This window comes from Anomaloglossus baeobatrachus, chromosome 1, assembly GCF_048569485.1.
Source record: "Anomaloglossus baeobatrachus isolate aAnoBae1 chromosome 1, aAnoBae1.hap1, whole genome shotgun sequence".
NCBI classification, from domain to species: Eukaryota; Metazoa; Chordata; class Amphibia; order Anura; family Aromobatidae; genus Anomaloglossus; species Anomaloglossus baeobatrachus.
Window position 1 is genome coordinate 459,286,157 of NC_134353.1, and position 23,616 is coordinate 459,309,772.

Genomic DNA, 23,616 nt, shown 5'->3' on the forward strand with positions numbered 1-23,616 from the left:
TAGTCGGCAAGATCAGGAAGGGGAGGGGGGAGCCATTTGCTGGACATTAGCGGTTCCTTATGGAATATCTGTCTGCAGCAGAGGCAGGTCCGGTTTGTTTTCTTTCAGGGTGATAGCTAGACGCTCCAGGCTTCTAAATCCACTTGGTGGGTGGATCTGCGCAGCCACTTCTTCGTCTGCTCGGCTTGTGGTAGGTATGTGCCTGTAGGTCTGAAAGTTCCCTGCACAAGGGCAATGACATCTCCTGGGCTGCAAGATCGTATGTCACCTTTGAGCAGCTTGTCAGGGGCCACGTAATCTTCCCCTTTCACTCGCTATAGGCACTATAAGTTGGCCTTATCCTTGCTGGCTTCACCGGGGGAGCTCGGTTCTGTGATTTTTTCCCCCCCCTTGGCTTATTCCTCTATCTATGTAATTCTCTCGTGGTGCTGTCATGGGTGCTGGAAAAATACGTAATTACTTACCGGTAATGTGTTTTTTCTGAACCCATGACAGCACCCTTACATTCCCTCCCTGCATGTGGATAATTGGCTGTTTTTTAGCTGCACGGGGTTCATGTTGGTGCTGGTTATGTTATAATGTTGTTTCCTCCGGAGGTCCTTTCATGCTCTGCAAACCAACTGATGCGGGGAGAGGTACCGCCCCTTTTTATCCTGGAGGTTTCCTGTCCTTGAAGGGCGGATCCCCTCTCTCGTGGTGCTGTCATGGGTTCAGAAAAAACACATTACCGGTAAGTAATTACGTATTTTGCAGTCAAATGGCATTCCTTCCTTTCCGATCCCTGCCGTGCGCCCAAACAGTTGATTTCCACCACATATCATGTCATGTCACCGTACTCAAAATTGCAAAATACATTTTTTTGGTGCATTTTTTTTCCTGTTACCCTTATGGAAAAAAAGCTACCTATTTGAAGTGACAATTTTGTGGTAAATTATTTTTACTTTTCACAGCTCAAGTTTATAAAATGCCATGAAGCACCTGGGGTTGAAGGTGCTCGCCAACCATCTAGATAAATTCCTTGAGGGGTCTAGTTTCCAAAATGCGGTCATTTGTGTGAGGTTTCTGTTTTCGGGAGTGGTAGTCGCGTTTCAATAGTCGCCACATCCCACCGCACGATTGATTGCCCCCACACTCTGGAATATCCTGCGGTGAAACACAGTGACTCTATTGAAAATGCCCTACACTTGGAGGACGAGGGTCACCTCTTTATGGTTAGGAGACTACTACTCCCCCACTCCATAGTATCCTGTGGTGGGACGCTGTGCATTTCAATTAAAGCCTCCTGCATTTGGAGGATGATGGGCATCTCCTTATGGGCTATTACCTGCCCGTGTCTAGGGTAGCCAGTGATTAGTAAGATGACCTAATACTCTGGTACCGATTTAAAAGTCCGACATCTAATGATGGCCCCCACCCCCCAAAAAAAAAGGGGGGGGGAAACGCTTGAAGACTTCTCTTAACCCAGCAGATAAGTAAAATTATATGTGGGTAGGGTTATATTTGTATAGGCCTCAGCTGTATGAGACCGTTTTGGATTTCCTGCTACCTGAGTAATTTTTTATAGGCCACATTACATATTTATGTTTGAGTCATTAGACTAACTTTATTTATGATTATGTTCAGAAATAGTGTGAAATGTGTGATCTGAGACTTGAGATTGTGTTGTTAGCACATTTTGCACTTTGTTGTTTGGTGATGGATACCATTTAGAATGGCTAGAGGTTATCAGTAGGGACTTTTTAGGGTAAGCAGACGTTGAGTGGGGGTGCCCAAAAACGTCTGGTGTATTCACCTACGCAGTCAGGCAATTTAGCCTCTATTCCTGCCTCCAATTTTGTCTACAATTATCACTACCCATTTTAACCATATTTAATAAAGTAATTGTTTTAGAGGTGTTTTTGAATTTTTTGTTAGTTGCTTACCCTCTTTTTGTTATATTTATCTGGCCAGTAGGGGACTAGTTTACAAAATGGGGTCACTTGTGGGGGGTTTCTGCTTTGTCGGTTCCTTAGGGGCCTTGCAAATATGACATGGTGCCGGCAATCTATTTCAGCCAAATTTCTGTTCCAAAATTCAAATATTGCTCCTCCTGTTCTGGGTCCTCCCATTTTTCCAAACAGGTTTCTGATCACATTTGGGGTATCATGGTGCTCAGAAGAAACTGGGTAACATATTTTGGGTTCCATTTTGTTGTATTATTTCTTCTAAAAGTGAATAAATTGCAGCTAAAGCAATGTTTTTAGGTAAAATCATTTTATATAAAATATAAATAAATATATATATAAAAATATTTTTTTTTAATTTTTTTTCCACATCACTTTAGTTCCTGCGAAGCACCTGAAGGGTTAATTACCTCCTTGGATGTGATTTTGAGCACTGTGAGGGGTGTAGTTTTTAGAATGGGGTCACTTTTGGGTATTTTCTGTCACCTCGGCCCCTCAAAGTCACTTCAAATATGATGTGGTCACTAAAAAAAAATGGTTTTGTTGAAAAAATGAGAAATTGCTGATGAACTTTGAACCCTTCTAACTTCCTCGCCCCAAAACGTTTTGTTCCAAAAATTGCGCTGATGTAAAGTAGACAAGTGGGAAATGTAATTTAGTAACTATTTTGTGGGACATAACTCTCTGGTTTAAGGGCATAAAATTTAAAAGTTTAAAAATTGTGAAATTTTAAAATTTTTTTTCTCAAATTTCCTATTTTTTTATCACAAATAAAAGCAAAACTTTTCATCCTGAATTTACCACGATCATGAAGTACAATATGCCACGAAAAGGCTATCAGAATCACCGAGATCTGTGGAAGCGTTCCAGAGTCATAACCTCATAAAGTGACACTGGTCAGATTGTAAAATTTGGCCTGGCGTTAGGCCGGGGCCACACGGGGATCTACTAGGATCCTTGCATGACACTTGGCTCATTTCTCTCCCTCTCTCCTCCGTAGCCGGCTATTGACATTCTCGCCCTGCACTCGCGATACACCGGTGTACCGCGAGTGCAGTGCGATTTTTCTCTCGCCCCATACACTTGAATGGGTGCGAGAGAAAGAGTCTCGCATTACAATCACTGCATGCTGCCATTGTTTTCTTGACTGATTAGGGCTGAGAAAATAATCGCTCATGTGCGCTGACACACAGGCTAGAATTGGTCCGAGTGGAATGCGATAAAACATTGCATTCCACTCGCTCTAAGGCCGGGGCCACACGGGGACTACTGCGATCCCCTTGCATGAGACTCGGCTCGTGCTGGCAGTACAGCAGAGCCGAGTGTCATGCGTGTGTCCTTGCAACTGAGGTCCGTTCGTGCGAGCAGACCTCAGCTGCGGGTGGCGGGCCGGCACTCAGGAGGGGAGGGAGGGATTTCTCTCCCTCTCTCCTGCGTAGCCGGCTATTGTGATTCTTGCACTGCACTCGCGGTACACCCGGTGTACTGTGAGTGCAGTGCGATTTTTCTCTCGCCCCATTCACTTGAATGGGTGCGAGAGAAAAAGTCTTGCATTACAATCGCAGCATGCTGCGATTGTTTTCTCGGTCCGATTAGGGCTGACAAACTAATCGCTCATGTGTGCTGACACACAGGCTAGAATTAGTCCGAGGGGAATGCGATGTTTTATCGCACTCCACTTGCACTGTTTTTCTCGTCGTGTGGCTTAGGCCTAAGGTGCAAAATTGGTTTGATCCTTAACTGGTTAAATCAAATGACTTAAGAAACAATAATAACAAAAATAACACTTTACATGTTTGGTATCCACAAACTCATATTGACCTGGATATGTTTTTAAAACCTTCCACTACAGCTAAAGTATGTATAGTAAGCCACTTACTCTGCGTTTTAGTGAGTGAGGGAGATCCTCAGATGCACGGTCTTCTTTTTTTTTTTTTTTTTTTTCCTTTTATTCACCTATATGCAAATGGCCACATAACTCCAGTGAGATGGCAAGTCAGGGGCCCCTTTTCTGGAGATGACCTCTCTCTTAATTATTGTAGGGCGCCTGAGAGCTAGAATCTTTGTGTATATAGTAATACAATTCTTCACTTTGTCCTTTTTATTTTTTCTGTACAGTTGCAATCCAGTGTCTTGAAACCGCATTTGATGTTTCTATGGAAGATCAAAGCCTCGCCGTATTGCAGACCCTGCCAGAGTTATTTGCTGGAGCTACACTGCAGGTATCGGGGGATTTGTATTTTATGACATAGTTTGTTATAGGGGGACCTATTGTCATTTGGTGCATACTCCGCAGTGGCCAAACCTTGGCGTCCTGTAACAAGAACAGTGCTCTCTGAAGGTGCTGCTGTCACTTAGCACATGCGTGGTTTTGAAGTGTATTCAGTTTTTGGGGACAAATAATTGGTGTATATGTACGGTGGCTATAAAAAGTCTACACACCCTTATTAAAATGCCAGGTTTTTGTCATTTAAAATCACCTCAGAACGTGTAGGATTTTCCTGACATTTTCTTAGTTGCATTTTAGAGTAAACCCATGATCCATAACCAGCTTACAATACATAGGGATATCATCTTTGAACGTGATCAGTCAAGAGAAGGGTGCAAAAAACTGTCCCAAGGCATTAGTTATAGCATGGAACACTGTAAAAACGGTCATCAAGAAGTGGATCAAATGCGGCACAACAGTGACACTGCTGCCTCAGAAATTGATGAAAGGCAAGCAGAAAATTGGGCTATTAGGCTATGTTCACACACTGCATCTTTCACTGCTTTTCTGATGCATTTTTGAGGTTACAAAGATGCACCCATATGCATGTATTTCCTTCCCCCCAGCAAAGTCTGACATGTCTATTTTGCTGTCCGCACAGGGCATCTTTTTGGCTTCGTTTTTGAAGACGCAGCATGTCAATTCTTTTTGCGTTTTGTCCCTGCGTTACGGAGGACTGGCAGATCAATCCCCCGCTGACTATGGGTCGGGAAAAATTTGATTTTTTTTCTGGCATGATCCCCTTTTTTTTTTTTAAATATATGACAAAAACAGCATTTTTAACAGGGGCGCCTAGACTTTTTATATCCACTGGATGCCAGCCACTCTGTGGCTTAGAGAATTTTGTCATAGGGATTTTATACCCCAAAGTAATGGCATGTATGTAAAGATGCGTTTTGTTTTGTTTTTTTGCTGTTTTTTTTTTAATATAAATCAAACAAATTCAATTAGACACATTATAGTAATAACAGATCATGGCATCATCAGAGTGCAATATATGTCAAGGTTGATTATCTCATCAATATTCTTTACATAACTAAGAGCCCATCCCTTTTATCCCCCCCCCCCCCACCCCCCGTCCCACTATCCCCTTAACTAAACCCTGCAGTGAGAAAAATTTGCAATACAAGTCATACCAAATACAAGATCATAAAAGCAAACAATTAAAGAATAAATCGCTGGCAAGCTCATCTGGAACCACAGAAGGACTTCGAATCCACTTAGCCCATTGTTTACCGAACTTGGGAATGGCGCCTCTTACTTAGCCTATTGTTTACCAAACTTGGGAATGGCGCCTCTTACTTAGCCTATTGTTTACCAAACTTGGGAATGGCGCCTCTTACTTAGCCTATTGTTTACCAAACTTGGGAATGGCGCCTCTTACTTAGCCCATTGTTTACCGAACTTGGGAATGGCGCCTCTTAAGGCCCCGTCACACTAAGCAACATCGCTAGCAACATCGCTGCTAACGAACAACTTTTGTTACGTAACAGCGATGTTGCTAGCGATGTTGCTGTGTGTGACATCCAGCAACAACCTGGCCCCTGCTGTGAGGTCGTTGGTTGTTGCCGAATGTCCTGGGCCATTTTTTAGTTGTTGCTCTCCCGCTGTGAAGCACAGATCGCTGTGTGTGACAGCGACAGAGCAACAACTAAATGTGCAGGCAGCAGGAGCCGGCTTCTGCGGAGGCTGGTAACCACAGTAAACATCGGGTAACCAAGAAGCCCTGTCCTTGGTTACCCGATTTTTACCTTTGTTACCAGCCTCCGCCGCTCTCACTGTCAGTGCCGGCTCCTGCTCTGTGCACATGTAGCTGCGGGACACATCGGGTTAATTAACCCGATGTGTGCTGTAGCTAGGAGAGCAGGGAGCCAGCGCTAAGCATTGTGCGCTGCTCCCTGCTCTGTGCACATTTAGCTGCAGTACACATCGGGTAATTAACCCGATGTGTGCTGTAACTAGGAGAGCAAGGAGCCAGCGCTAAGCGGTGTGTGCTGCTCCCTGCTCTGTGCACATGTAGCTGCAGCACACATCGGGTAATTAACCCGATGTGTGCTGTAACTAGGAGAGCAGGGAGCCAGCGCTCAGTGTGCGCTGCTCCCTGCTCTCTGCACGTGTAGCTCCGTGCGCTGGTAACCAAGGTAAATATCGGGTTGGTTACCCGATATTTACCTTAGTTACCAAGCGCAGCATCTTCCACGCGGCGCTGGGGGCTGGTCACTGGTTGCTGGTGAGCTCACCAGCAACTCGTGTAGCGACGCTCCAGCGATCCCTGCCAGGTCAGGTTGCTGGTGGGATCGCTGGAGCGTCGCAGTGTGACATCTCACCAGCAACATCTTAGCAACTTACCAGCGATCCCTATCGTTGTTGGGATCGCTGGTAAGTTGCTTAGTGTGACTGGACCTTTACTTAGCCCATTGTTTACCGAACTTGGGAATGGCGCCTCTTACTTAGCCCATTGTTTACCGAACTTGGGAATGGCGCCTCTTACTTAGCCCATTGTTTACCAAACTTGGGAATGGCGCCTCTTACTTAGCCCATTGTTTACCGAACTTGGGAATGGCGCCTCTTACTTAGCCCATTGTTTACCGAACTTGGGAATGGCGCCTCTTACTTAGCCCATTGTTTAGCAAACTTGGGAATGGCGCCTCTTACTTAGCCCATTGTTTACCGAACTTGGGAATGGCGCCTCTTACTTAGCCCATTGTTTACCGAACTTGGGAATGGCGCCTCTTACTTAGCCCATTGTTTACCGAACTTGGGAATGGCGCCTCTTACTTAGCCCATTGTTTACCGAACTTGGGAATGGCGCCTCTTTTGATATAAATTCTTTTCTATTATTTAGGCTAACAATTATCTCTGACATCCCAGGTGGGCTAGAGGCCAACCAGTGTCTAGCAATCGTTTTCCTGATCTGATACACAAGTTTCGATATTGCGAGTTGTGTAGCAGCAGGACCTACCTCCTCTCCTACTACTCCCAAGATGCACAATTTCAGGCTCAAGTGTATATCTACATTAAATAATCTTTATCAAGTTGACAATCTTTTCCTAGAGATAAGTTAAAGAAAATCCTCTGCCATGTTTGCTCTTTTGGCAGTCCAAATAGAGGGATTGAGGCCACCAGCTCCACTGATAGGTGGGTAAGAGAGGAGTAGCCCCTCCTCAGGTGATTAGGGTCCATTCTACTAGGGCTATAGCCACTTCTTGGGCGGATGCCTCGGTAGAGCAGATCTGTAAGGCTGCAGTATGGTCTTCACCTTCTGCCTTTTGTTAAGCACTACCATTTGGATGTGAATCTGTCTGTTCTTACTCCATCCGAGAAAGGAGTCTCTGCGGTGGTCTCACCTTAGAATTCTTCTATTTTATTCTGTCGTGTACGGTGCTGTCATGGGAAGGGAAAAGCCGATAATTACTTACTGGTATATAAATAATATATAAAATAAGTGTTTGGTCTCACAGTATGTAGAATGGGTACAGCAAAATGGGAGTTTCTTCTATTTGATAATGGATATTCAGTGGAACCTCGCTTAACGAGTAAAGAATTTCGCTTAACAAGCAAAGCTTTCTGTAAATTTGTAACTCGGTTTACGAGAAAGCTTTGCTGGACGAGCAAATACTCACCGCATACACTTCCGGTTCCGTACATCCACCGCGCTCTGACCCGCTTTTTCAGTTCACACAAGCACGCACAAAACACACACAAACACGCACAAACAAACATGCACGCACACACATACAGTATTATGCACACCTTACCTTCCGTTCCATCGCCGGCCTCATGGTTCTTGTAGAACTACAAGACCCAGGAGGCCGGCGATGGAACGGAAGGTAAGGTGAGCATATAATATGTGTAGCTTTCATCGCTGGCCTCCTGGGTCCTGTAGTTTGCCGCTCCAGAATGTGTATCCGCAACCAACGCGACGAGGCAGGAACTTCGGCTGTCACCGCTACTCAAAGGCAGCGCGCTGGCCAATCAGAGGCAAGTGGCTCTGCCTTTTACGTCAGCGCTATTTCCGCCCTCGTCGCGATGGTAACCCGATACACAGCCCATACTATCAAACAGCAATTTTCAGGAGACCGGCGTTGGAACGGAAGGGGTGTGTGTGTGGTGTGTGTGTGGTGTGTGTGTGTACATGTGGAATGATAGAATAGGGGACCAGGATGGGACATTTAACAAGTTGTGGAACGAATTGTCTGCATTGCGAGGATTTCCTATGGGAAATCTTGCTTTGCTGAACGAGTAACTTGGTTACCAAGCACAGTCCCAGAATGGATTGTTCTCGTTAACCAAGGTTCCACTGTACCTATTAATAATAAAGTGATTACACCAAAGGCTCTAAAAACACACTGGGGCTTTGGAGAGGGGCTGCCCCTTTTATGTCAGAAAGGTTTCCTGTTCCTGGGGGCGGACACTCTCTCACGTACGCTGCTGTCATGGCTCTGGATAATCCAATTACCAGTAAGTAATTATTGTCTTTCTTGTAGAAATGCATTTTGCTGTTTTAGAGAAATCCATAGTTGAAACTATATGCCAGTGAGCTGCAAGTGTAGCTGGTGATCATTATACTAACAGCTCTCCTGATTCCCCACTTGTACCTGACTGACAGGTAACTGAAACTTGAGAGACTGGAAACCGCGGGCATGAGATAGGGAGAGAAGCAGAAGAGCTGTAAGTGTAATGCCCGCCCGCTGCAGCTCATTGGCATACAGGTTCAACTATGGATTTCTCTATAACAGCAAAATGCATTTCTACAAGAAAAGTAAGGATTGAATACACATGAAAGCATCTTTACATACATGCCATTACTTAGTCATCAGGATTTTATAAATTCCACATTTTCTAAACCACCAAGTGGATATAAAAAGATCTACACAATTCTGATGACCGCTTCTCTTTAAAGGGGTACTTCGGTGAGATTAAAAATGTTTGTACTGTTCCTGCCCTCATACACTATGAAGATGAGCTGCCCAGTGCAGTTTTATTAGAATACCTGTAATTCCGTGTGACTGGAGCTGCTCACTGCTCCCCCTCCGTCACACATCAGAACAGCTGTAACCGCCAGTTTTCACACATCTGTCCCCGGCTCACAGCCTTTTTCCATAACCCTACTGGGAGGCTCTGATCCTGAATTTGCAAATAGCACTAGTTTTACCACCAAAACAACGGACAGTTTAAAGGTGAAGCCACAATGCATACACTGATGCCCCTGCCAGTCTTCAGTGGCGCAGCAGTGTCATTACAACCAGCTGTCCTGATAACACGGACATTGGGCACGTCAGTAGATTAGAAGCTAGATGCATATTATTTCATGTTTTTTGTTGCATTTTGTTTTCCTTCTTGCAACTTGGTCTATAGGACTAATATATCAGACTTTGTTTTAGCTGATTAGTCAATCTAATATCATATCTGTTTAATTTAGACATGTTTCAGTGGATTCATCTGGAATTATTATATAATTACATTAATAAATTTGCTTCTCTTGGTAAGGAATCCTCACCGACGACCTCAGATTGGACTTCTCTATCCGATGAGGACATAACAGAAGCTGAACGACTGAAAACAGAAGGTAAAAAGCAAAAATAAAAATGAAGTAGTTAATGATCTGGTATATTTCTTTGTCGCTCTATTGGGAGACCCAGACAATTGGGTGTATAGGCTATGCCTCCGGAGGCCGCACAAAGTATTACACTTAAAAGTGTTAAGCCCCTCCCCTTCTGCCTATACACCCCCCGTGCTCCCACGGGCTCCTCAGTTTTTTGCTTTGTGCGAAGGAGGTCAGACACGCACGCACAGCTCCATAGATGGGTCAGCAGCAGCTGCTGACCATGTCGGATGGAAGAAAAGTGGGCCCATATAGGGCCCCCAGCATGCTCCCTTCTCACCCCACTCTTGTCGGCGGTGTTGTTAAGGTTGAGGTATCCATTGCGGGTACGGAGGCTGGAGCCCACATGCTGTTTTCCTTCCCCATCCCCCTCAGGGCTCTGGTGAAGTGGGATCCTATCGGTCTCCAGGCACTGAGACCGTGCTCCATCCACAGCTCCTAAGACTCTGCTGGATAGGAGCCGGGTATCGTTCAGGGACATGGCCCTGCTACTTGAAGGTACTCTGTGTCCCTGTGGGGACCGCGCACAGCAACACTCCAGCATTGCTGGGTGTGCTAGTGCACCGGGGACCGCGGCGCTGACCGGGTTAATGTGCCATTACACACTCAGCGTCGCTGAGTGTGTTTATGTAGGGGGACTACCGTACTACCGCCGCCGCCATGTTTTTAACACTGAGGCGCGGCTGGGACTTGTAGTGCGCCGGGGACTTCCGCGCGGCCGCGCTTTCATGGCAGCCGCGCTCATTACTTGAGTCCCCGGCTTGTACGGCCTAGTGTTTCCTCCTCCCGCCCACAGCCCTGACAGGCAGGGGAAGGGCGGGACGCTTTACAGACGAGCTGCAGTGAGGGCTGGAGCATGCTTTGCATACTCCACTCCCCTCACTGCACTGTGAGGCACCAGTTCCCGCACTTTCTAAGGGTCACGCCCACGGCTTCCTCCTCTCTCAGGACGCCGGCAGCCGTGCCATTACACACTCAGCATCGCTGAGTGTGTTTATGTAGGGAGACTACCGCGCTGACCGCCGCCGCCATGTTTTGACACTGAGGCGCGGCTGGGACTTGTAGTGCGCCGGGGACTTCCGCGCGGCCGCGCTTTTACGGCGGCCGCGTTTATTACTCGAGTCCCCGGCTTTTGCGGCCTAGTCTTTCTTCCTCCCGCCCACAGCCCTGACAAGCAGGGGAAGGGCGGGACGCTGCACAGGATGAGCAGCACTGAGGGCTGGAGCATGCTTTGCATACTCCACCCCCCTCACTGTCCTCTCCTCAGAAGCGGGCAGCCATTCCTGTCAGCTCCTTGAATGCTGCAGAGGGGGACAAATTCTGACAGACCCAGGCAGGGACCCTGGTGGCCTCACAACCGCTTTATGCGGGGGGTATGCAGCATCTGTGGTGCTAGCCACATTTGTGCAGGAGTGTAATTTTAAATCATATGTTTATAAGATATGCTTTACACTGTATGGTGCACAGTTGATTCTGTATATATATTGTGTTGCTCAGGGAAGTCAACAGCATGGCGCCCATAAAAGGCAGGAGCGCCAAACCACAGGCTTACTATGCTGCCTGCGCCGCATGTACGACCCCTCTGCCGGCAGGATCCACTGAGCAATCCAGACCGGTATCTCAGCACAGGGGCACTGTTGAATCATTGCTCCCTGGCCCACCTCAGTTGGACCAGAGGTCTCCCCGGGGTGTCTCATAGATCCCAGAGTGAGGTCTCTGATACAGACCCCAGCCCCTGACCGTCTAAGCGAGCTTGCTGGGAAATTCCCTCGACATCTTCATATTGGTCAGGGTCTCAGCGGGGGGAATCCCTGGATGATGAAGCGGAGACAGCTGATCAGGATTCTGATCCTGAGGCCGCTCTCAATCTTGATACGCCTGACGGGGACGCCATAGTGAACGATCTTATAGCGTCTATCAATCAAAGATGCCACTCACAGGCAGATGGAGCTCTGGTTGAAATCTATCTATGAAGCTATCAGCGCTTCTTTTACACCAGCATTTGCAGCCGTATGGGTGCTACAAGCTATCTCAGCAGGTCAAGCGCAAATTGACGCAGCCACACAGACGTCGGCATTTGCGTCTTACGCTATTAATGCTGTCCTGGACTCTGCGAGCCGTATGGCGGTTGCTTCCGCCAATTCGGTGGTACTCTGCAGGGCCTTGTGGCTACGGAACTGGAAGGCAGATTCTGCTTCCAAAAAAGCGTTTAACCAGTTTGCCAATTTCTGGCGACCGACTGTTTGGCGAACGTTTGGATGAAATCATCAAACAATACAAGGGAAAGGATACATCTTTACCCCAGCCCAAACCGAACATACCCCAACAGAGGATGGGGCAGTCGAGGTTTCGGTTCTTTCGGGGCGCGGGCAGGTCCCAATTCTCCTCGTCCAAAAGGCCTCTGAATAGATCAAGGGCTCTCCGATTCATGGCGGTCTAAGTCAAAAAGACCACCGGAGGTGCCGCTACCAAAGCGGCTTCTTGATGGCTTTCGGTCTCCTCAATCCGCATCCTCGGTTGGTGGCAGGCTTTCCCGCCTTTGCGACTCCTGGCTGCCAAGGGTAAAAGACCGTTGGGCGAGAGACATTCTGTCTCACGGTTACAAGTTAGAGTTCGCCTCTCGTCCCCCGACTCGATTCTTCAGGTTATCCCCGCCTCCCGAGCGAGCCGAGGCTCTTCTGCAGGCGCTGGGCACCCTGAGGGCAGAAGGAGTGGTGGTCCCTTTTCCTCTTCAGCAACAGGGTCACGGGTTTTTCTCCAACCTGTTTGTGGTTACAAAGAAGGACGGGTCTTTCCGTCCTGTCCTGGACCCGTAACTGCTCAACAAACACGTATAGACCAGACTGTTCCGGATGGAAACCCTCCGCTCCGTCATCGCCTCAATGTCCCCAGAAGATTTCCTTGCATCGATCGATATCAAAGATGCTTTTCTCCACGTACCGGTGGCTCCAGAGCACCAACGCTTCTTGCGCTTCACCATAGGAGACGAACACCTGCAGTTCGTGGCACTGCAGTTCGGCCTGGCTACAGCCCCACGGGTTTTCACCAAGGTCAGGGCTACAGTAGTTGCGGTCCTCCACTCTCAGGGTCACTCGGTGATCCCTTACTTGGACGATCTGCTGATCAAGGCACCCTCTCAAGAGGCATGCCAACACAGCCCCGACGCTTCTCTGGGGGCTCTCCAGAGTTTCGGGTGGATCATCAATTTTCCAAAGTCAAATCTGACACCAGCCCAATCGCTGACATATCTTGGCATGGAGTTTCATACCCTATCGGCGATAGTGAAGCTTCCGCTGATCAACAAGCGTTCACTACAGAAAGGGGTGCAATCTCTCCTTCAAGGTCAAGCACACCCCTTGAAGGGCCTCATGCACTTCCTGGGGAAGATGGTGGCAGCAATGGAGGCAGTTCCTTTCGCGCAGTTTCACCTGCGTCCTCTTCATTGGGACATCCTACGCAAATAGGACAGGAAACCGACGTCCCTCGACAGGAACGTCTCCCTCTCTCAGGCAACCAAAGCTTCCCTTAGGGGGTGGCTTTCTTCCCACGTCATTATCGCATGGGAAATCCTTCCTACCCCCATCCTGGGAGGTGGTCACGATGGACGCGAGTCTGTCAGGGTGGGGAGCAGTCTTTCTCCACCACAGGGCTCAGGGTACGTGGACTCAGCAAGAGTCCTCGCTTCAGATCAATGTTCTGAAGATCAGGGCAGTTTATCTTGCCCTAAAAAGTGTTCCAGCAGTGGCTTGAAGGCAAGCAGATCCGAATTCAGTCGGACAACTCCACAGTGGTGGCTTACATCAACCACCAAGGCGGAACACGCAGTCGGCAAGCCTTCCAGGAAGTCCGGCGGATTTTGATGTGGGTGGAAGCCACGGCCTCCACCATCTCCGCAGTTCACATCCCGGGCGTCGAAAACTGGGAAGCAGACTTTCTCAGTCGCCAGGGCATGGACGCAGGGGAATGGTCTCTTCACCCGGGCGTGTTTCAGGAGATCTGTTGCCGCTGAGGGAGGCCGGACGTCGACCTAATGGCGTCCCGGCACAACAACAAGGTCATGGCATTCATGGCACGCTCTCACGATCACAGAGCTATGGCGGCAGACGCCTTAGTTCGGAATTGGTCGCAGTTTCAACTCCCTTATGTGTTTCCTCCGCTGGCACTGTTGCCCAGAGTGTTACGCACGATCAGGGCCGACTGCCGCCGCGCCATCCTCGTCACTCCAGACTGGCCGAGGAGGTCGTGGTACCCGGATCTGTGGCATCTCACGGTAGGCCAAACGTGGGCACTACCAGTCCGACCAGACTTGCTGTCTCAAGGGCCGTTTTTCCATTTGAATTCTGCGGCCCTCAACCTGACACTGTGGCCATTGAGTCCTAGATCTAGCGTCTTCAGGATTATCTCAAGAGGTCATTGCCACTATGAGACAGGTTAGGAAACCAACGTCCGCCAAGATCTACCACAGGACGTGGAAAAATTTCCTGTCGTGGTGCTCTGCTCGGGGTTTTTCTCCCTGGCCTTTTGCCTTGCCCATTTTTCTGTCCTTCCTTCAATCTGGACTGGAAAAGGGTTTGTCGCTCGGCTCCCTTAAGGGACAAGTCTCAGCGCTCTCTGTGTTTTTTCCAGTAGCGCCTAGCCAGACTTCCACAGGTATGCACGTTCCTGCAGGGGGTTGTCACATCGTTCATCCTTACAAGCGGCCGTTAGAACCCTGGGATCTGAACGGGGTGCTGATGGTTCTTCAGAAACCACCATTCGATCCAATAAGGGATATTTCTTTCTCACGCCTTTCGCAGAAAGTGATTTTCCTAGTAGCAGTCACTTCACTTCGGAGAGTGTCTGAGCTAGCAATGTTGTCGTGCAAAGCCCCTTTCCTGGTGTTCACCAGGACAAGGTGGTTCTGCGTCCGGTTCTGGAATTTCTCCCAAGGGTGGTACCCCCCTTTCATCTCAATCAGGATATCTCCTTACCCTCTTTTTGTCATCATCCAGTTCACCAATGTGAAAAGGATTTGCACTGGTTAGATCTGGTGAGAGCACTCAGGCTCTACATTTCTCGTACGGCGCCCCTGCGCCGCTCGGATGCACTCTTTGTCCTTGTCGCTGGCCAGCGTAAAGGGTCACAGGCTTCCAAATCAACCCTGGCCCGGTGGATCAAGGAACCAATTCTCGAAGCTTACCGGGCTGCCGGTTCCCTCAGGGCTCTAGGCCCATTCTACCAGAGCCGGGGGCGCGTCCTGGGCTTTGAGGCACCAGGCTACGGGTCAGCAGGTGTGTCAGGCGGCTACCTGGTCGAGCCTGCACACTTTCACGAAACACTATCAGGTGCATACCTATGCTTCGGCGGATGCCAGCCTAGGTAGACGAGTCCTTCAGGCGGCGGTTGCCCACCTGTAGGAAGACGCCGTTTTACGGCTCTATTACGAGGTATTATTTTACCCACCCAGGGATTGCTTTTGGACATCCCAATTGTCTGGGTCTCCCAATAGAGCGACAAAGAAGAAGGGAATTTTGTTTACTTACCGTAAATTCCTTTTCTTCTAGCTCTAATTGGGAGACCCAGCACCCGCCCCTGTTTTTTTGTGTACACATGTTGTTCATGTTGTTTGGTTTCAGTTCTCCGATATTCCTTCGGATTGAATCTACTTTACACCAGTTTATAATCTTTTCCTCCTTCTTGCTTTTGCACCAAAACTGAGGAGCCCGTGGGAGCACGGGGGGTGTATAGGCAGAAGGGGAGGGGCTTAACACTTTTGAGTGTAATACTTTGTGCGGCCTCCGGAGGCATAGCCTATACACCCAATTGTCTGGGTCTCCCAATTAGAGCTAGAAGAAAAGGAATTTACGGTAAGTAAACAAAATTCCCTTCTTTATTAACCCCATCATGACCAGGCAATTTTCCATTTTTCGTTTGTTTTTCCTCCCCTTCTTCTGAGAGCCGTAACTTTTTAACTTTTCTGTCAATCTTGCCATATGAGGGCATGTTTTTGTGGGACAAGTTGTACTTTTAAATGAAACGTTAGGTTTTCTTATATAGTGTACTGGAAAACGGTAATTCCAAGTGCGGAAAGATTAAAAAAAAAAGTGCAATTGCATAATTGTTTTTGGGATATTTTATTCACCATGTTCACTGTATGGTAAAACCAATGTGTGATGCGATTTATCTAAGGGGTTTAAAAAATTCAAAGTTTGTCCAAAAAATGTGGCGTACGTTTTGCGCCATTTTCCACAACCTGTAGCGTTCTCATTTTTCAGCATCTGGGGCTCAGTGACGGCTTATTTTTTTGCATCTCGCGCTGATATTTTTAATGGTACTATTTTTGCACAGACTCTACATTTTGGCCGCCTAATTATTGCATTTTGCACAAAATTTGCGACGACAAAAAAACGTAATTTCTTTGTCGCTCCATTGGGAGACCCAGACACTTGGGTGTATAGCTTCTGCCTCCGGAGGCCACACAAAGTATTACACTTTAAAAGTGTAACCCCTCCCCTCTGCCTATACACCCTCCCGTGCATCACGGGCTCCTCAGTTTTATGCTTTGTGTGGAAGGAGGCACACATCCACTCATGCATTCTCAACTTAGTTTGTCACAAGGGCCGTTTTTCCATCTGAATTCTGTGGCCCTCAACCTGACTGTGTGGCCATTGAGTCCTGGCTCCTAGCGTCTTCAGGATTACATCACTCCGAAGAGTGTCGGAGCTTGCAGCGCTGTCAGGCAAAGCCCCCTTCCTGGTTTTTCACCAGGATAAGGTGGTTCTGCGTCCTGTCCCGGAATTTCTCCCGAAGGTGGTATCCCCTTTTCATCTCAATCAGGATATCTCCTTACCTTCATTTTGCCCTAATCCAATTCACCAATGTGAAAAGGATTTGCACTCTTTGGATCTGGTGAGAGCACTCCGGTTCTACGTGTCTCGCACGGCGCCCCTGCGTCGTTCAGATGCGCTCTTTGTCCTTGTCGCTGGCCAGCGTAAGAGTTCGCAGGCTTCCAAGTCAACCTTGGCTCGGTGGATCAAGGAACCGATTCTTGAAGCCTACCGTTCTTCTGGGCTTCCGCTTCCTTCAGGGCTAAAAGCCCATTCTACCAGAGCCGTGGGTGCGTCCTGGGTATTGCGGCACCGGGCTACGGCTCAGCAGGTGTGTCAGGCAGCTACCTGGTCTAGTCTGCACACTTTCACGAAACACTATCGGGTGCATACCTATGCTTCGGCAGACGCCAGTCTAGGTAGGCGAGTCCTTCAGGCGGCGGTTGCCCACCTGTAAGAGGGGGCCGTTTCGGCTCTTTTTATCGAGGTATTCTTTTACCCACCCAGGGACTGCTTTTGGACGTCCCAATTGTCTGGGTCTCCCAATGGAGCGACAAAGAAGAAGGGAATTTTGTTTACTTACCGTAAATTCCTTTTCTTCTAGCTCCTATTGGGAGACCCAGCACCCGCCCCTGTACCCTTCGGGCTGGTTGTTCTTTTGTGTACACATGTTGTTCATGTTGAATTGTTCTTTTGGTTCATGGTTCAGTTCTCCGAACATCCTTCGGATTGAATTTACCTTAGACCAATTTATAAGTTTTTCCTCCTTCCTGCTTTTGCACCAAAACTGAGGAGCCCGTGATGCACGGGAGGGTGTATAGGCAGAGGGGAGGGGTTACACTTTTAAAGTGTAATACTTTGTGTGGCCTCCGGAGGCAGAAGCTATACACCCAATTGTCTGGGTCTCCCAATAGGAGCTAGAAGAAAAGGAATTTACGGTAAGTAAACAAAATTCCCTTCTTTGGTGTTTGGAATTTTTTTGCCGCTATGCCATGTACGGATCAGATTAATTGATTTTATATTTTGATTGGGCATTTCTGTGTATATTTTTTATATTTTTAACCCTTTTAACTTTCAATGGGCTTTATGGGGGGGTGATTTGAAATTTTAGGGTTTAAGTTTGTTTTTTTTTTAAACTTTTTTGGGTTACTTTTTTTATTATTATTTTACCGGACTGATTCACAATCAGTGTTGCTTCGTAACTGGACAGGATCATTTCACTTGGCGTTAAATTGTGTTGTTGAAGTGTTCCCATTTATTTTTTATACATGTTTTTTTTTGTTGTGCATTCAATTTTTATCCTGCATTTTATTGGGTGAGGGGCTGAAAAAAAATTCAAAGTGGAACAAAAAAAGAGAATTTTTTCTTTGTTGTTGAATCAGGAAAAGTGGATTGATTTTGAATGTTTTTTGTCATTTTAAAAAAAAATTAATTGAATTGTATAACTTTATTGCTGTACTCTGAGCCAAATGTTTTAGTTCTGTTTGAGTCCTACAGCCTCTTTTTTTGCATTGGATATTGTTGGCTGCAGAATGAGTTAATTTAAGGGGCATTTATACTGCAAGAAAATTGTGTTTAAAAATCACCCGATAAACTAAGAAAAAGGGGTAAAATGATCTCATGGTGCATAAAAGATCAGCGCTCTTGGCAGTGCACCGTCCTGTATACACTGCACTGGCACTGCTGAGAACTAGGGCACGTTAGGCACTGAGTGTTGTAAGATGGATCACCCAATGAGCATCGTTCACTTTGGTCTACCTATGTAAACAGTTAAACCACCAATTGTTAAGGGTTTTTATGCAAATCCATGCTAATAAAACGCTGCCTTCACAGTCCCAGCAAAGCTTATAAGATTCCAGAAATCACATGCGCACATTGACACACACAATAACACCTGCGCTCTTTATGAGTGAAATGTCAGATTGCTTGGTTTTTGCTGCGTTTAATGAAAGAACAAGCATGTCCATTCTTTCAGCGCTTTTGCAGCGTTTTTCACCCATACAAATCAATGAAGTGAAAAAACGCAGGATATTTTCTGCCAAAAGATAGTTTTGCTGCATCAATAAAGCCCTGTGTGAACATACCCTATCAGTTTACCAGTTGGCAGTCATATTGCGCTGTCACTCGGGCTGTGTGAACAAGCCTTTTAGAATCAGTTGAAGGCAGTCTGTAACGCTTACCTGCTTATTTTCAGTAGCTCCTTTGGTCTGTGACCACACCAAAGTCAACCCCAAATGAAAAATCCTCTGTTAATTTATTCTATAGCCAACCTCAGACAGAGGCTGTAGAACCTAAAAGGTTGAAAATAAAGATATGTCATAAGGTTTTTACTACCTCATGTAGGGGCAGAGATCCTGATTCTAGCGGTGTGTCACTTACTGGGCTGCTTAGTATAGTTTTGATAAAATCTCTGATTAATCAGCAGTAGATTATCATTGACGTGCTGCAAGGTAGTCCAGCATATTCATGAGCTCTGTGTAAGGCCTGTTTCACACATCTGTGAAAAAGATATTTTTCACTGATGTTAAAATCGCATATGTCTCTCCGTGTGCCATGCTTCACGGCAAACGTGCGTATACATAATTGGCAGTTTCTGTAACCCTACTCCGTCATGCACTGCGGCACAGTTGCGCAGGACCAGTTTGAACATACACGTTACCGCAGCTTCGGGGCACAAACTGCGCATTCGCAAGTAGCGGAAGCTGCGGTCGGTGTCCCGTTGTCATGGCCATGAGTCATGCTTCCCTTCTCGCTTTCTTTCCCTCCTATCCACGTGAGCAGAGCCAAGCACGTTACGTCAAACGGCTCTGACTCTGTTCTCCTGCTAACGTATGGGTCGGTGGCAGCCGCACTTCCCTGGCTGCTGGCGCTTTAAACCCGGCACCTACAGCCCAGCGTGCACTGCTGATCGCTGACCACTAATCAAAGCTAATTAAGGATTCACTCTCTAAGCTCAGTGTTTATTTAAATGTCTTTTTATTATGCCATGCCTCTGCTCTGTTTGTGCATATATTTGTGTTTCTTCAGATATTGTGTCATACCATGCCTGATGAAGGGACCTGAGATGTCTCGAAAGCTTGCTTTGTAACATCACTTTATTTTATTTTAGTTAGCCATTAAAAGGTATCACAAGATTATAATTGTGTTCCTCTCACTGAGAACATTCAATAATTTTAAAAATATGGGACAGTCCATATGATGATGTCATGTCTTTGGAAGCTTCTGATAGGTTTATTGGCAACATCTGAGTTAGAGACACACCTGTATTAATGCACAGCTGAAACACATTGCTTCTTTGTGTAGCATCATGGGACAGTCAAAAGAAATTTAGCCAAGATCTCAGGAAGACAATTGTGGACTTGCACAAGTCTGATTCATCCTTGGATGCAATTTCCAAATAACTGAAGGTGCCTTGTTCATCTGTACAAACAATTAAATGCAAGTATGAGTAATATGGGAATGTCCAGCCATCATACCACTGAGGAAGGAGACGGGTTCTATATATCAGAGATGAATGTGGTTTGGTCAGACATGAACATATCAGCCCAAGAACAAAAGCAAGAGACCTCGTGAAGATGCTGGCGGAAGCTGGTAAGATTGTATTATTATCCACAGAGAAATTAATATTCTGCCAACATGGGCTGAAAGGCCACTCTGCAAGGAAGAAGCCATTACTCCAAAAAAAACCCTAAAAAAGCCAGATTAATGTTTGCAAATGCACACAGGAACAACGACCTTAATTTTTAGAGACATGTCTTGTGGTCTGCCAAAATTGAATTGTTTGGCCATGAGCATCTTTACAGTTGAAGGAAAAAGGGAGAAGCTTTAAAGCCTGAGAACATCATCCTAACTTTGAAACAAAGGGGTGGCAGCATCATGTTGTGGGGTTGTTTTGCTGCAAAAGTGACTGGTGCACTTCAAAAAATAGATGGCACCATGGCAATACTGAAGCAACATCTCAAGACATCAGCTAGGAACTTACAGCTTTGGCGGAAATGGGTCTTCCAAATGGACAAGGACCCGAAGCATACTGTCAAACTGGTTACAAAGTGGCTTAAGGATAGCAGTCAATGTTTTGGAGTGGCCATCGCAAAACCCTGATCTCAATCGGATTGAAAATTTGTGGGCAAAGCTGAAGGTTGGTGCGAGCAAGGTGACCTACAAATATAGCTCAGTTACACCAGTTCTGTCAGGAGAATGGGCCCAAATACCTACCAGCTATTATGAGAAGCTTGTGGCAGGATATCATAAACGTTTCACCCAAGTCATATGGTGTAAGGACAATGCTACTAAATACTAAGGAAATGGATGTAAACATTTGACGTTGCAGAAAGTAATAGAAATGCCTTAAAATATTCTCTCTCTCTCCGATTTATTCTGGCATTTGGCAAATATAAATAATTTTGGTTCTTAATTGACCTAAAACCGGAAAGGTTTATTCTGATTTCATGTCAAATGGTGAGAAAAACCTGTAGGTGTGTCTTTATAGATAGTGGAGGAAAAACCTGCAGATGTGTTTTATATAGATAGTGGATGTAAACTTCTGGTTTCAACAGTATGAGGGAGTCTGAGTCTAAATCAGAGAAATTGAGGCGTCGGAGTTAAGAGTTGGAGGTTTAGCTTACCGACTCCACAGCCCTGTGTACAACTACTCTAAATGCTACTGTAGAAGTTAATAAATCTGAGGAGCAGTTTCAGCAGATATATACTGTAGTAAGCAGGGTGTACCCTACCAGAAATACCATCTGTACATGTACTCATATGACTTACACATAACATTCATTTTTGTGATTTAGGCAATGAGCAGATGAAATTAGAAAACTTTGACAGCGCGGTCTCCTTCTACACTAAAGCCATCGATCTGAATCCAAGAAATGCAGTGTATTTCTGCAACAGGTACATTTTACCCACGTTGTGACTTATTTTCTTTCAATGCTCTAAGGTAGAGTTATTCACAAAATTGAAAATGATGCCCTATTCCTAAATTAGGGGATAAGTTACTGATTGCTGGAGTCCAAATGCTGGAGCTCCTGTTCTCCGGAGTACAGGGCTCTGCAGAGTCCCACCTGAAACGCTGGACTCATTTCCACCAGTCCAATAGTCTGTGCTGGGGCTCCGCAGAGCCTTGTTCTCAGGATGTCCTTTTGGTACCAGCAATTTGACCCTCAGATTAGTACATTTTCCGCTTTTGAATGAATGGCCGAGGAGTTCTCTTTAAAAAAAAAATCCAATTTTTAATGCAAAACGTAAGCACTAGGCATAGTGCAGCCTGTCAACTCTATGGAGCATTCCTTCCAGAATTAGAGAAACTGCAGTTTCAACGTTTTGTTGTTTTTTTCTTTTTTCTTTTTCTCAGTAGTACTGTAGTGTCAATAAGATTTATAATTTGCTTCCCCTCATTTTAACTTTCTATGTGACATTTTTGTTTGAAGTTTCCTTAATCACCCAAATGCGATGTTGGGCTCCAAAATTGAAGTCTGCTTGAAACTGTGCATGAGGGCATCTTTACTGCAAGTGATTTCCTGATTCCAAAGCCAATGTTAGGATGGGGAACAAACCGCATTCTAGAATGCTATATTTAAGTGCCCAGGCCACTCTGTATAACATTAAAAAACACCGTCTCCTACGTCATCCACACTCAGGCCGCTATTACACTCCTGCACACGCACACTTAGATCTGCCCTGCTTAGGACAGATTAAAATATTGTAGTGCGCAGGCGTTCTTTAACCTTTCCCCTCGCCTGTGTGTTACAGTACTTTTACTCTGCCCTCAGCTGGGCAGATCAAAGTGCGCATGTGCCAGAGCTCAATGGAGACTTCTGTGTGGGTGATGTAGGACGCATCATCCACACGGAGCAGGAATGGAGGATGGCAATGCATGGAAGAGAGGAGGCATCGGACCCGACCGCTCCATAGGTGACCATAATAAAAGGTGTTTTATATGTGATACAGAGCCGCTCTTATATACAGTATTCTAGAATGCTTAATAGAAGGGCTTACTGGTGGTGGTTGCAGTTTATAGGGGACAAATCTGGTGACAGGTTCCCTTTTAAGTCTCAGACTGGAGATAATTTCTGCTGGAAGTGCATGGCACTTCTAAGGCTATGTGCGCACGTTGCGTAAATACATGCAGTTACGCTGCGCTTTGTAGCACAGCGTAACTGCATGCGTCCTGCGTCCCCTGCACAATCTATGGAGATTGTGCAGGGGCCGTGCGCACGTGGCATATTAGAGCGCAGCGCTTCGGCTACTGCCGAAGCGCTGCGTTCTAAGAAGTGACATGTCACTTCTTCCGTGCGCTTTGCCGGCAGCTCCTGCTCTGTCTATGGCAGGAGCTGCAGGCAGAGCGCATGGAATCTGCTTCACTACGGACTCTTTCTGCAGCGATTTTAAAGCGCACATGTGCTCTTCAGATCGCTGCAGAAATTTCTGCAGTGAACTGTACGCAACGTGCGCACATAGCCTAATAGTCTTAATTCATTAAGAGGTGTGTGCCTTTTAGTGTATTTAGGCTTCTCTTACTCCATCGGCCCCATTCAGTAATACTGGCATGCAAAATGTCAGTCTTAAGGTGTTTTCCACTACTAGGACAACCCCACCTCATTCCCATTGTTTGCCTCCATTGAAATAAAGAAAAGCTTATACTCCTCTCCCATGTTGGCGCTGTTCTAGCAGTGGCGGCACTTTACCTCCTAAGGCCCTGTGCGCACTTACCGGATTTTGCCGCATGTTTCGCTGCAGAAAATGTTCATAACATCTCTGCAGTGAATCACCAGCAAAACCTATGGGAAAAAAAAATCCTGTGCGCACTAGGCGGAATTTGACAGCTGCATGTTTTTCTGCGGGATTCCCGCACCAAAAACAATTGCATGTCAATTCTTTCCGCACATCGCTGCGGGATTTCACTCAATTGACTCCAATGTTAATCGTGAAATCCCATAGGGAATAACGCAGGCAGCAAATTCTGTGCGGTTCACTGCGTTTTCCTGCGTT

General features: G+C 46.5%; 1 protein-coding gene across 1 annotated transcript in view; it reads left to right on the forward strand.

The window, feature by feature from the left end:
• Window positions 1-22,149, forward strand: part of LOC142306912 (small glutamine-rich tetratricopeptide repeat-containing protein alpha-like) — a 43,819-nt gene extending 21,670 nt beyond the window's left edge. Inside the window, exons 3-6 of the mRNA XM_075346982.1 lie at window positions 4,062-4,165; window positions 9,703-9,781; window positions 21,420-21,519; window positions 22,056-22,149. Coding sequence (XP_075203097.1) covers window positions 4,062-4,165; window positions 9,703-9,781; window positions 21,420-21,519; window positions 22,056-22,149 — 377 coding nt within the window. The remainder of the gene's footprint in view (window positions 1-4,061; window positions 4,166-9,702; window positions 9,782-21,419; window positions 21,520-22,055) is intronic.
• Window positions 22,150-23,616: the final 1,467 nt, after the last annotated feature.